Genomic DNA, 13,037 nt, shown 5'->3' on the forward strand with positions numbered 1-13,037 from the left:
TCTTCAGAAAAAGAATGCTTTAAGAGAGAAAACAAAAACAATAAACTAAGTGTATTTGTTACCTGTCAAGTGATCTAAGTAGTACTGATAGAGTTTGCACTGAATAGGAGTCATTCTCACAGCTAACACGTATTCATGTTTTGGAGGCAAGAACTTTGTTAATGCTGTATAATCTTTCCTCTGCAATTAATAGAAAGAGAATGAAAATTAGTTAAATATATGACAGGAACTAACTGTTCTAAGAATTATCATTGCTTGCAACTAAAAAAATGTACATAAATAAATAGGTACCAGACATATAAGAAAACATTTACTTAAACATATTTACCCTCTTTAATCACACAATGATCCCATATAATTGTAGTTAATGTATTTCATGTGACTATACAATATGACGCACTGGTAAAAAGATACTGCAACACACCAGGCAGGTTTTAAATTGAAGTGGCCATATTACCAAGTGAGCAATTTAGGTTTTCAAATGGTCTCCTCTATATAGAAAAAAAGAAAAGAAAAAAAGGTGGGGAGGGGATATAGTAGGTAGTGCTAGCAAAAAGACTTGCTTTAATCATACAGTAAAACCGTTGAATCAAAGTTCGATGCAGTCTGGGTTATCCTTTGGGTAAGATGTGCCAACATGCCAGAGGATAACACCTAACGTCAGGGGGAATGTTTGCCCAACTGAGAAAACAAGCCAAGTATAGGCACTCTTGAAACCATTTAATATAGAAACAGGAAAGAAAGAACACTAATGTGCTACATACAAATGACTACCTAAACCAGAAAAACACTGCCTAAGTAGCAGCAGTAATACAGAAATACAGTACTTGCTAGTACCTCTGGCTAACCTGAACAAACAGGATGACTTCACCTTATGTAATGGTAGTATATTCAGTCAAAAGGATAGCCTGTCTCATCTGTTACATCTTTTTTGCTACCATTAATATCTAGTGTCTTAAGAAAAATACAGAACTAAGAAAAAATGCAGACTGACCAACTGCTTGGTCAGTCTCTACATACTTATCTACTCATTTTAACAAAGGTTTACTGAAGATCCGTGTGTAAACAACACTATTAGCCCATTAAGGTTACTGTACGTACTTGGAATTAATAAAACTGTTTCTTCAGGATTACATTAATATGGCTTCACTCATAATTCATAATTGCCTTTCCTAAAACCATTTCAAACAAATGAGGTTTGGAATACTATACTATAGAATTAGGTGAGCACAGAAATTTCTTAATCATAATAGCTGTGTTTCTTTTACATACTCCCTATCTTAAGGATGAGAAAATCTAAACATGAACATATTAACATATGAAGTTATACACCCAGCAAACGAATTAATCAATTATGTTCTAAACCTCTCAATGCAATTTTTTTTAAGTTCAATGCTGCATAAACTTTGGAAGAGACTGCAAAGAGATTTAACTATAAAACTATTGATACATGCTGAAAGGAGAAAGAAAATACAAAGTTTGAATTCAGAAAACATTTTGAGATTGCAATATATCAAAGTAACAATATTTTATTACTGTGGAATGTACTTGTACCTGAACACATCCAGCTAACATTTCATAGAGAATGTGAGCACGTTTTTTCATTACTCTGACATCTACCATGGTAGAATCTGCACACTGACCATTTTGGATTGGATTTATAAATCGATTCCTGAACTCCTTAATGGATCCAAGCAAATTTTCTTTGATAAAGTTAACCATGCAATGATCTAAGAAAGAAGATATTAGTTCATTAACAACAGTAACGGCTAAAAGAACTGAGAACAATTCTCTGATAAAATGCTCGTGTCAAAAAGGCATGCCATGGAAGCATTACAATTAAGCTACAAAGAAAGAACACCAAACTGAGTGTAGACTAATACTGGTTATCAGTATGATCTAGAACTGGATTACCTAAATCAGATGAGAAACTCAAATAAAACCCATCCCCAAATTCTAGACACGAATGTTTAAGAAAACACCAAAGAACATTTTATTTGAACTCACTAGTCTTTTTAATAGATACTGAGTATAAAACAACTGCTCTATAATTCTAACCATGATTTTATGGTCAGCAAGGGAATCTTGTGAAAAAAACATAGATACTGAAACAAAATAATAAAATCAGGTAATAAACTACTATATCAAATTTTGTATTAACTGATTTAGTTCCAGAAGTCCTTAACAGAGTAATCAGTTGCCCTATACTATATGGGACCACAATGTGAAACAGGGCAACAGTCTATAAATGGGGCAACAGAAAAGGGGGAAACTGGAACAGACAAAAATAAAGATAAAATATAGATACATATTATAGATAAATATAAACAAGGACAAAGTGAGACAATAACCAGTATTACAAATAATAAAATAGAAAACAGTAACTATAAATACACCAAAAGAATGGAAATAACATAAAAATAACAAAAAGCTATCAGAACAGATTACAGTGGGAAATTTCAATTTGTTATTTTCTGAGTAACTCATGTTCCCTCTTTAGTGTCACCACACACATATGAAAATGAGGGAAATTCACAAGTCACTTCCCTGGGTTCATATCATCTATCCTCAGCCTCAGCAAACTGTATCCTGACATCAATTCAACATAGCTCTCCTCCAATCTCCACCTTCCTAAAACTTTCATGCTTAGCATTTCTTTTCAATTTCCTATCAGTACCTCCTCCAAAACTGGATATATTTTGTTACAATATCTCCTGAATAGTCACAAATGCATTTGTATTTTTAAGCAATCATTAAGACTTCTGATACCTTGCATATACTTTAAATTCTATATTTGTATCTGAACACTCATAATGGCACACCTCTTGACTGTGGTTTACCATTTATATTTATAAAACATTCCACTTGAAATGAATGGTATACTTTTACAGTAGACTAAGAATGGACCTATGTAGTTCATGGTCAGAGACTATACTAGAATAAACTAAAGATAGGCAGATGGCGACGTGGCAAAAATATATCTGAGGCAATGCCAATACTCTATAGCATAACTACAGATATTGACTCACACTCAATTAGGTTATTTTGAAGTGGGGTTCCCGTTAAAATAATCCTCCTCCTTGATCGTATAGAATTCATAGCTTTTGAAACAGCAGATGCTTCATTTTTTAGAATATGGCCTTCATCACAAACAACAAAGTCAGGGCCTAGAAAAACAACATTTAATTAACATATAATAAAACTAAAAATATAATCCATTTAAGTAAAGTTAACCGTTTTACAGTGCTGCTCTTGTGGAAAGATAAAACAACATCCCAATAAGAAGTTATATTTTATCTGTATATGGTTAATGTGGCTCTCACTAGTATTAATTTTATTAAAGTAGAGTATTAAAGTACTACTATGGATGGTACTTAAGGTTCTCTGAGAGTACAAAAATAGGCAAGAATAGAAATAATCACACAGATGAAAAGATCCCAAGAGATCTGGGGTATCTGAAAAAAAAAGTATCTTTTATAAATGAAAAACAGTATCTAAAGATACATTTCAGCACTAATGTATCAAGTTAAAACTATCAACTGAGACTAAGAGCAATTTACATATACATGAAATGACAAATTTCGAAAGTTACATTTTAAGAAATAATATATAAATCACAATAGGCCAAGTAGTATTTCCCATTTGACTTATTCCTAATAACTAATACCCATTGCTGGGGAAAAATTTAACTGATAAAGGACCGCTAAACTGATTGTTACATGGGTATGGGGGTTGGAGGGAAAACACTTTCCAAGCTATAAAAGATCTCATAGCTGAGAGTGACTCTTTCAAAAGAAATACATATGATTATTTTATGAAAATAACCATATGTATTCTTTGCTAAAGTATCCTATAAACACAATTTGCTTGCTGCTTAACGTACACACAAATTACTTAAATATTGATTTAAACAATATCAGTTGTCAAATTATCCCCTGTATGTTAGGCATTACAGAAAATGCATCTTCTACATGATTTCAAAAGTAACTGCTTCAGGGCTTCCCTGGTGGCGCAGTGGTTGGGAATCCGCCTGCCAATGCAGGGCACACCGGTTCGTGCCCCGGTCCGGGAAGATCCCACATGCCGCGGAGCGGCTAGGCCCGTGAGCCACAACTACTGAGCCTGCGCACCTGGAGCCTGTGCTCCGCAACGGGAGAGGCCGCGACAGTGAGAGGCCCGCGCACCGCGATGAAGAGTGGCCCCCGCTCGCTGCAACTGGAGAAAGCCCTTGCACAGAAACGAAGACCCAACACAGCCAAAAATAAATAAATTAATTAATTAATTTAAAAAAAAAATTAACTGCTTCAGTATGCCTGATCAAACAACACAATTGTTATTCAGTATTTAGATGGGGCTACATGAATAGTAAGACATTTTTAAATTACTAATCAACTTTCTAAAAACTAAAATATGTATCTTGCTTTGTAAATTACCTTTTACACAAGTGATTTAAATGATTTCTACCACCTAATATTCAGTGTTCATGAGGGTGTGGTGAAGCAGGTACTCTCATATACTCTTTGTGGAAGTCTAAATTAGTAGCAAACATTTTGGAAGACAATTTTACAGTACCTCTTAAAATGTAAAATATGTGCACCCTTGACCCAAATTTCAATTTCTGGGAATTTATCCTTAAGAATACTTCCACAAGTACCCCAAGATACATAAAATATTCTCTGAAGTATTGTTTGTTTAGGGTGGAAAATTGGAAACAACTTAGAAGCTTGGCAAAGGGGGTTAATAAAACTATGCTATAATGGAATGTCACAGAACTAAAATTAATGATGTAGATTTATATGTAATAACCTTGAAAGATATGCCAAATATGTTATTTATATTATTAAACAAAAAGAAGAGTTTCAATATCTATATTATGATCCCATTTGTATTTAAACAACCACCTCAAACAGGGTGATTTTTATCTATATATACATATATGTAGTAAAGGATTAATCTGGCCCAAAGAAAAGTTTAGCCTTTGCCTCCATCTCTAGGGAGGTAACCTCTAAACTCCTGTCTGACCTGATAAAAATATCTCTGCTCACGTGGATGGCTTGGGACACATCAGACAGTCTATGCTAACATGATGGGGCGTGAAGGGAGAGCAGCTCTGGTCATGTGGCATCTTCTCAACTTCTGGAGGGGCTAGAGACTAAGATCACCCACATGGGTGGTCAACCATGTCTATGTGATCAAGCCCAAACTCTAGACACCAAGGCTCGGATAAGTGTGTCTGGTTGGCAAAACTCCATGTGTACTGTCACACATCATTTCTGGGAGAAGTAAGTGCTGTCTGCACGATTCCACTAACAAACTGGGTGTGGAACTCTCCTGGGCCCTGTCCTATGTGCCTTTTCCTGTTGCTGATTCTAATCTGTATCCTTTCACTGTAATAAACCATAACCATGAGTATAAAGGCTTTTCTGAGTTCTGTGAGTCCTAGTGAATCACTGAACCTGAGAGTGGCCTTGGGAACATCCAAATATTGCAATATAAAATACATGCTTGCAAAAAAAAAACAATATAATTTAAAAATGGGCAGAGGGGGCTTCCCTGGTGACGCAGCGGTTGAGAATCTGCCTGCCAATGCAGGGGACACGGGTTCGAGCCCTGGTCTGGGAAGATCCCCCATGCTGCGGAGCAACTGGGCCCGTGAGCCACAACTACTGAGCCTGCGCGTCTGGAGCCTGTGCTCCGCAACAAGAGAGGCCGCGACAGTGAAAGGCCCGCGCACCGCGATGAAGAGTGGCCCCTGCTCGTCGCAACTAAAGAAAGCCCTCGCACAGAAACGAAGACCCAACACAGCCAAAAATAAAAATAAATTAAAAAAATAAAGAATACAAAAAATAAGAAAGTAGAGTTAATATATAAAAAACAAACAAACAAACAAACAAATATGAATGACAGTGCACTTACGGTGTCCTCAGTGATGTTACCACGTTACTGTTGGGGAGAAAATATTTAAAAAAAAAAAATGGGCAGAGGATCTGAAGAGACATTTTTCCAAAGAAGACATACAAATGGGCAACAGGTACATAAAAAGCTCCTCAACATCACTAATCATCAGGAAAATGCAAATTAAAACCACAATGAGATATCACCTCACACCTATTAGAATGGCTATGATAAAAAAAAACCAAACAAACAAAACAAAAAAAACAAGAAATAACAGGTGTTGGTGAGGATGTGGAGAGAAGGGAACCCTTGTGCACTGTTGGTGAGAATATAAATTGTTACAGCCACTATGGAAAACAGTAATGAGGTTCCTCAAAAAACTAAAACTAGAACTACCATATGATCCAGCAACTCCACTCCTGGGGATATAACTGGAAAAACTGAAAACAATAATTTGAAAAGATACACACACACCAATGTTCAGAGCACCACTAATTACAAGAGCCAAGATATGGAAGCAAACCAACTGTCGACAGATGAAAGGATAAAGAAGATGTCTCTCTCTCTCTCTCTCTCTCTCTCTCTCTCTCTCTCACACACACACACACACACACACACACACACACAGAGGAATGTTACTCAGCTATAAAAAAGAATGTAATTCTGCCATTTGCAGCAATATGAATGGATCTAGAGAATACTATGCTTAGTGAAATAAGTCAAACAGAGAAAGACAAATACTGTATGATAACACTTACATGTGGAATCTAAAAAACAAAACAAACAAATGTATATAGCAAAACAGAAAATGACTCACAGATATGGAAAACAAACTAGTGGGGAGAGAGAAGGGGGAGGGGCAAGATAGGGATATGAGACTGAAAGATACAAACCACTATGTATAAAACACATAAGCAACAAGGATATATCGTATAGCACAGGGAATTATAGCCATTATCTTGTAATAATTTTTAATAGAGTATGATCTGTAAAAATACTGAATCACTATGCTGAACACCTGAAACTAACATAATGTTGTAAATGAAGTATACCTCAATTTTTTAAAAAAACATTAAACTCTACGTTACAAAGAATAAACTTTAATGTATGCAAATAAAATGAAGGAACTGACCTATGTAACTTTAGAAAATGATGTTTGGAAATTATAAAGCTACAGACAAAAGCAGTCATACACAAGCACTGTACTCTAGTTGGTAAATTTGTTTCTCACAAGGGTATAGGTTAATAATTCTAAAACTACTTTACATATATGATGAGGCTGAATAAATAAGTAAATGGATGGTGGATGGTTGAAGCCAAGATTCTCACTGTTGAAAAAGACAAGTAACAGAATAACAAAAAAAGACTAAAATGAACCCTATGATACTGAATTAGAGTCAAATATATCATTATGACATCAAGTTTATGTTTATAAACACACACACACACACATACACACACACAGATTTCTGTATATACCTGGATTCGTAGACCTATCACCTAGTTCTGTCTGCTGAGTGAACCTAGAAGCAATGACACTGCAGTAGCAACAAACACGCCCAGATTTTGGTTCGTAAACACCATTTTTCAGTGAAAGGAACCACGCATGGTTCCTTGTTGAAATGATGGACTCCGGGGCAAGGACAAATTAACATGATCCTAGAGCATACTACCAGAAAGTAATGAAGTGCTCAAAAAAATCAAAAGAATGAAACATGAAAGGGATACAGGAACCAATCTGAAAGAGCTCCCAGTGGACAAACTGGAACAATCTGAGCAACAAAATAAATAATACAGTGCTAGTTCTAACACATAAACTAATAATAGATGATTAATCTATCCTGATATAAATCAATGACTGATTAAATAAATGGGTAAGAAGGGACAAATCTTTCTTAAAGAAAAATTCCAAATTTAAGTGTAGATACTGCCCACTACAAGAGATGGAGCTTAATTTTTGCCCTCCCCCCACCTGGATGGGCTAGACTTAGTGACCGGCAAAGAACAGACACAGGTGAAACCAGTAACTCTACAGCAGAGAAACCTGGCAAACACTACCTTAACCAAGTGATGAAAATTAACATCACTAGTGATGTCATGTGGATCTAATTTACCCTTGATATAATGTGAGGAGAAGGATACTACACTTCTAGTACATTATTTCAAAAACCTATAACCCCAGTCTAATCACAAGAAAAACAACAGATACTAGTGAACATCCTACAGGATACTTTAACAGTACTCCACAAGACTGACAAGATAACAGAAAACAAAAGAAAGAGTAAGAAACTGTCACAGACCAGAGGAGACTGTGGAGACATGACAATTAAATGCAATGTGGTACCCTGGATGAGATCCTGGAACAGAAAGTGAACAGTAATATTAAACTGGTAGAATTCAAATACAGTTTGGAGTTTAGTTAATAATACACCAATTTCTTAGTTTTGACAAATCTGCCATGGCAATGTAAGATGAACAGTGCGGGATTTGGGTGCAAGGTAAATGGGAGCGTTCTTTACTATCATTTCAACTTTTCTGTAAACAAAAAAATCACAAAACATTCCAAAATAAATTTTTTTAAATGTCACTAAATGACTTACATGGAAATAACAAACATTACTCTTCATGTTATGAGCTTTAATTTCTTTTTAATGCATTTCCTCATGATCACCATATTAAGCATCTGAAACTTGTTTAAACTGTTCCAAGGAAACCTTCTGAAAAACATGCTATTCACTAGCTCATAGCTCTCTGACAACAAAACAACCACAGGACTTCTAGACGACTATTTTAATCATGAGAAAATGATAAACTTATTATTAGGCCTTAACACTTACAATGGCAATTAGTTTGGTACATGCTAATTACATCATTATCTAAAAAAAGAGGCAAAAGGGTACGAACTTTCAGTGATAAGATGAATAAGGTCTGAGGACCTAATGTATAAATAACATCGTAATAACATGGCGACTGATAACAATGTATTGTATAACTGAAATCTGCTAAATGAGTAGAGCATAAATGTTCTGACCAAAAAAGAAAAAGAAAACTAAGTGAGGTAATGATGTGTAACTCAAAGGGGGTTATCCTTTCACAGTGTATACATATATCAAATCATCACATTGTACACTTTAATTATGTTACAATTTTACTTCTCAATTAAACCTCAATAAAGCTGAAAAAATAAATTAAAAATTAAAAGTAAAATTATAAAGGGGCAAAGCCAAGGATTCTAAATAATACTTGGATTAAATAATTCTAAATTATTTTGGCAGTGAAAAATTGGACTTTCTCAAAAAACATCTAAAGCCTTAACAGTGTCTTAAAGTAATTAGATATGACAAAATAAAGTTTGAAAAGGAAAAAATATAGAATACAAACAACTAAATATTCATTGGTTCTGCGGATCGTACAACTTGCTGCTTTTACAAGTCGCAAGTAAGAATCAAATATTTGGATCTTGCATCATGAAGATTACTGTTAGAAGGAATGACAGCATTACAAATATTAACCTTCCATAGTGATGACCATTTAAAAGATGGGAAAAATGCAGCCAATTCTTCTAATGACATAAAGTTGGGAAAGAAACATAAAGAACTGTTTTCAGAGTATGGAGAGAGCTCTTGTAATCATCTAATATTCAGACAGTCAGAAGAATCTGCGATTGTGACACAGGTACCTGGTGAATTTTTAATTGTTTACAAGGTCTCCCCTGAAAACCTCAAACACTTCCATATTCAGCAAATGAATTCTGAACATCTGGCAATATTAAGGGTGATTTCATCTTAATGAAATTATACTAAGAAACAAACAGAAGGCAAAAACTTGAATGATAAACAAAAACCAGCTACTTAGTAGTTGGTCAATCAGTATTTGTTAAATATAAGCATATTTTTCATTCAACTTGTTTCTTTATCTCAGTGCCTGTTAATATCTTACCTGGATCAACCAAAGCTTTGTTAAATATTTCTTTAAGTTTCCTACTCTTCACATTCCTTCCTTGAGCAAGATTTCTGTACATCTCATAGCCTATGATCATAACACCACCATCTTCTTGCCATCTCTGCAGCATGTAGCTTCTCTCCTGAGGACGTTTCACAGTTGCTAATTCAGAGACCTTTTGTGAGGAAATAAAGATTTTTAAAGGTAGGAATGTATGAATACTAAATATCCCCACTGAAATATGCATCATTGGTAATTAAAAATCTTTTTATTTTACTATATGAATTTCATGCAGTTATTCTGATAATAGAAAACATTCTAAATATGATACCTCAAGCTTCTCATCATCTTTTAATCCCTCTTGCCACTTCTCAAATTCATTCATCCAATTCAAAGCAGTATTAAGAGGACAAACCACTAAAGCTGTGCTGAAATCCAATTTGTCACACAAAAGAACCGTATGAAGAAAGCTTACCACCTACAAGAAAACAAATTAAGTTGCCACCTTCATTTAAATATCTGCAAAAAAAGTTAATAAATTGAGCAAACTTACAATAGTTGGGTTTTTGGGGTTTGTTTTGTTTTTTGTTTTTTTGTTTAAACAATAAAGCAACCAACCAAAGGTCAACAGGGAAAGAGATAGGTACAATAAGGGACTTCAACTAGATGATATATAAGATCCTTCCAACTCTAAAGCTCCATGATTCTATGATCGGTAATAATAATATGAATATAAAAAGTAACCATACCAAAACAGCTACTAAGTCCCTAGTCCCCAGAGAACATCCTTATGATCGTCAGAAAATACCACTGCCCATTTAGAAGACAATTATGTTACCAAGTATTTTTCCATGTAAAGTGTTCTCACTGAATCTATAGTAATTGTCTTATGGCTTGAAATTTTGTATATATAAACTAATTCCACATCTCTGCTACAACTCCTGCAGTCTTCCTGCAACTTCCTGCATTCAGAAATGTAGTATTTTAATAGTGAAAAATATATTATGTTCTCATTACTAAAGGATCACAGACTGCTAAAAAGTCGGGAATTCCCTGGCGGTCCAGTGGTTAGGACTCGGCGCTTTCACTGCCAAAGGCGCGGGTTCAATCCCTGGTTGGGGAACTAAGATCCTGCAAAGCCACGTAACACGGCCAAAAAAAAAAAAAAACAGTGTTGTAAAGGAACTTCATTTCCACCTCAGACTCTTTGCAGTTTTACTGGCTATGCCTGTAACCCTACTCCTTCACTTCATTAGGATCTCTGCTCAAAGATCACTTCCTAAAAGATGCTTTCCCTCTCTATTCTTCCTTAACATTTATTATCTGAAAGTACATATTTCTTATTTTATTTGATTAAAATCTCTCTCCCCCACCAGAATATAAGCTTCTTGAGTGAGAAATCTTGTTATTCTTGTTCATTGCTTTATCTCCAGCCCCTACAACTGTGCCTGGAACATAAACGAATACATATTCTTGAATTAATGAATGCACAAGAACAGAATACCTTCATGTTCTTACCTGTAAAGTCTTACCAAGGCCCATGCAGTGGGCGAGAATGCATCCTGAACCTGGAGATTTCTTTGTTTTTTTTACAGACTCACAGCAGCAATCCCACATAAACTGAACACCTAAAAATGACAGCTTCGTTATGCTCAATTTAAAGGCTCAAGTTAAAAAAAAAATCTTCCGTGGGGACTTCCCTGGTGGCACAGTGGTTAAGACTCACACTCCTAATGCAGGGGGCCCGGGTTTGATCCCTGGTCAGGGAACTAGATCCCACATGCATGCCACAACCAAAGTTCGCATGCCACAACTAAGGAGCCAAAGAGCCGCAACTAAGGAGCACGCCTGCCGCAACTAAGACCTGGCACAACCAAATAAATATATAAAATAAAATAAGATAAAATAAAATAAAATAAATCTTCCATCATAAACACATCAAAAACATAACGAAAACTTCTAAGAAATAGAATTTTTTAAAAAGAGAGATAAAAATCTCTTAAATGTAAATGAGATTTGTTTTACCCCCCCACACACACACTAAGGTTAACTAGAAAAAAATGTGAACACAAGCACACAACAGGGTAACTTTCACTCCTCTAAGCTATCACAGCAGACCTTCGCCATTCCCTGGGATAGTCCAAAGAGACATATGAATAATCTAAAATAGAAACTTTATCCAAAGAGAGAATAGATTCCTATCAAATATACTTTCAGGTTTATTGAGTCAATCAGGAAAAAAAAAATCCAGGAGAGAATTCATCATTTCTCCCTTTATTCAACATTAAAAACTGAACAATAAAGGGGCTTGCTACCTAAGGAGTAGGAACTATAGAACTTCCCTTATGAATTCATTCATATACACAATCAAAACTGACTTCCTGATTCCACTCTGACAAAGCAGAGGATAGGGATAATCTGGTATCTTTCCAAAACTAATGTAGGAATATTATTAACAAACATACTTGAAAAAGCATTTCCTGAAGAAGGCTTTTAGCTAAGTGTACCTCTCCCTACCCCACAGCTGCCCTTAGCCAACCACTGCAGATTAGGTGAAATTCACTTGCTATATATACCCATTTGTGAGGTGCACACTTCCCCTTTCATAATACTCATTTTCTTTGCAACTGTCCAGTTTTGTTCTTCTTCATTTGCTTATGCACTCCATAAGGGCAGGGATCATATTTGTTTTGCTCACCAGTAGACGTAACTCCAGTACTTAGCAGAATGTGAGGCACACAGGGGACACCAAATATTGGTAAAATTTAACTAAAAATGCTTTAATCATCTAATAGTTTCTTACCATCTACTTGATGGGGTTTCAATTTGATAACCATATTTCTATGAACCTGCACTAAAGGTTCTTTGGTTTCTTCATCTTCATCTAAAACCAACTTGGTTGTTATTGGACACTTAGTGGGTGAAGCATCTTCAATTTCTATCACCTACAAGAAAGACAATTATAGTTAAGCTCAAAGAAATCTTTCAAGCAATGGTGGAGTATGAGTCTTACTAAGGGAAATTTTGCAAAATACAGACACATCTACTTCCATACCATACATCCAATATTCTGGTTCAGTAATACCAGGACAGATCACAGGTTTATATGTTTTCCAAAATCAAAAACCTCCACAAGACTTTGAATCACTGTGGTAATGTCGCTAATTTAGCTCATCGGTTCTCACCTTGAACATCTCAAC

General features: G+C 35.3%; 1 protein-coding gene across 7 annotated transcripts in view; it reads right to left on the minus strand.

Annotated features, from left to right (window-relative positions):
- ATRX (ATRX chromatin remodeler) overlaps positions 1–13,037 on the minus strand; it is a 226,093-nt gene that overhangs the window by 87,974 nt on the left and 125,082 nt on the right. For all 7 annotated transcript variants that reach the window (XM_061179480.1, XM_061179477.1, XM_061179476.1 and 4 more), the window contains 7 exons: positions 12,641–12,782; positions 11,356–11,465; positions 10,169–10,315; positions 9,835–10,012; positions 3,030–3,167; positions 1,555–1,730; positions 63–180 (listed from right to left, as the gene is read on the minus strand). In XM_061179480.1, the coding sequence (XP_061035463.1) occupies positions 63–180; positions 1,555–1,730; positions 3,030–3,167; positions 9,835–10,012; positions 10,169–10,315; positions 11,356–11,465; positions 12,641–12,782 (1,009 nt within the window). The remainder of the gene's footprint in view (positions 1–62; positions 181–1,554; positions 1,731–3,029; positions 3,168–9,834; positions 10,013–10,168; positions 10,316–11,355; positions 11,466–12,640; positions 12,783–13,037) is intronic.

This window comes from Eubalaena glacialis, chromosome X (assembly GCF_028564815.1).
Source record: "Eubalaena glacialis isolate mEubGla1 chromosome X, mEubGla1.1.hap2.+ XY, whole genome shotgun sequence".
Lineage (NCBI taxonomy): Eukaryota > Metazoa > Chordata > Mammalia > Artiodactyla > Balaenidae > Eubalaena > Eubalaena glacialis.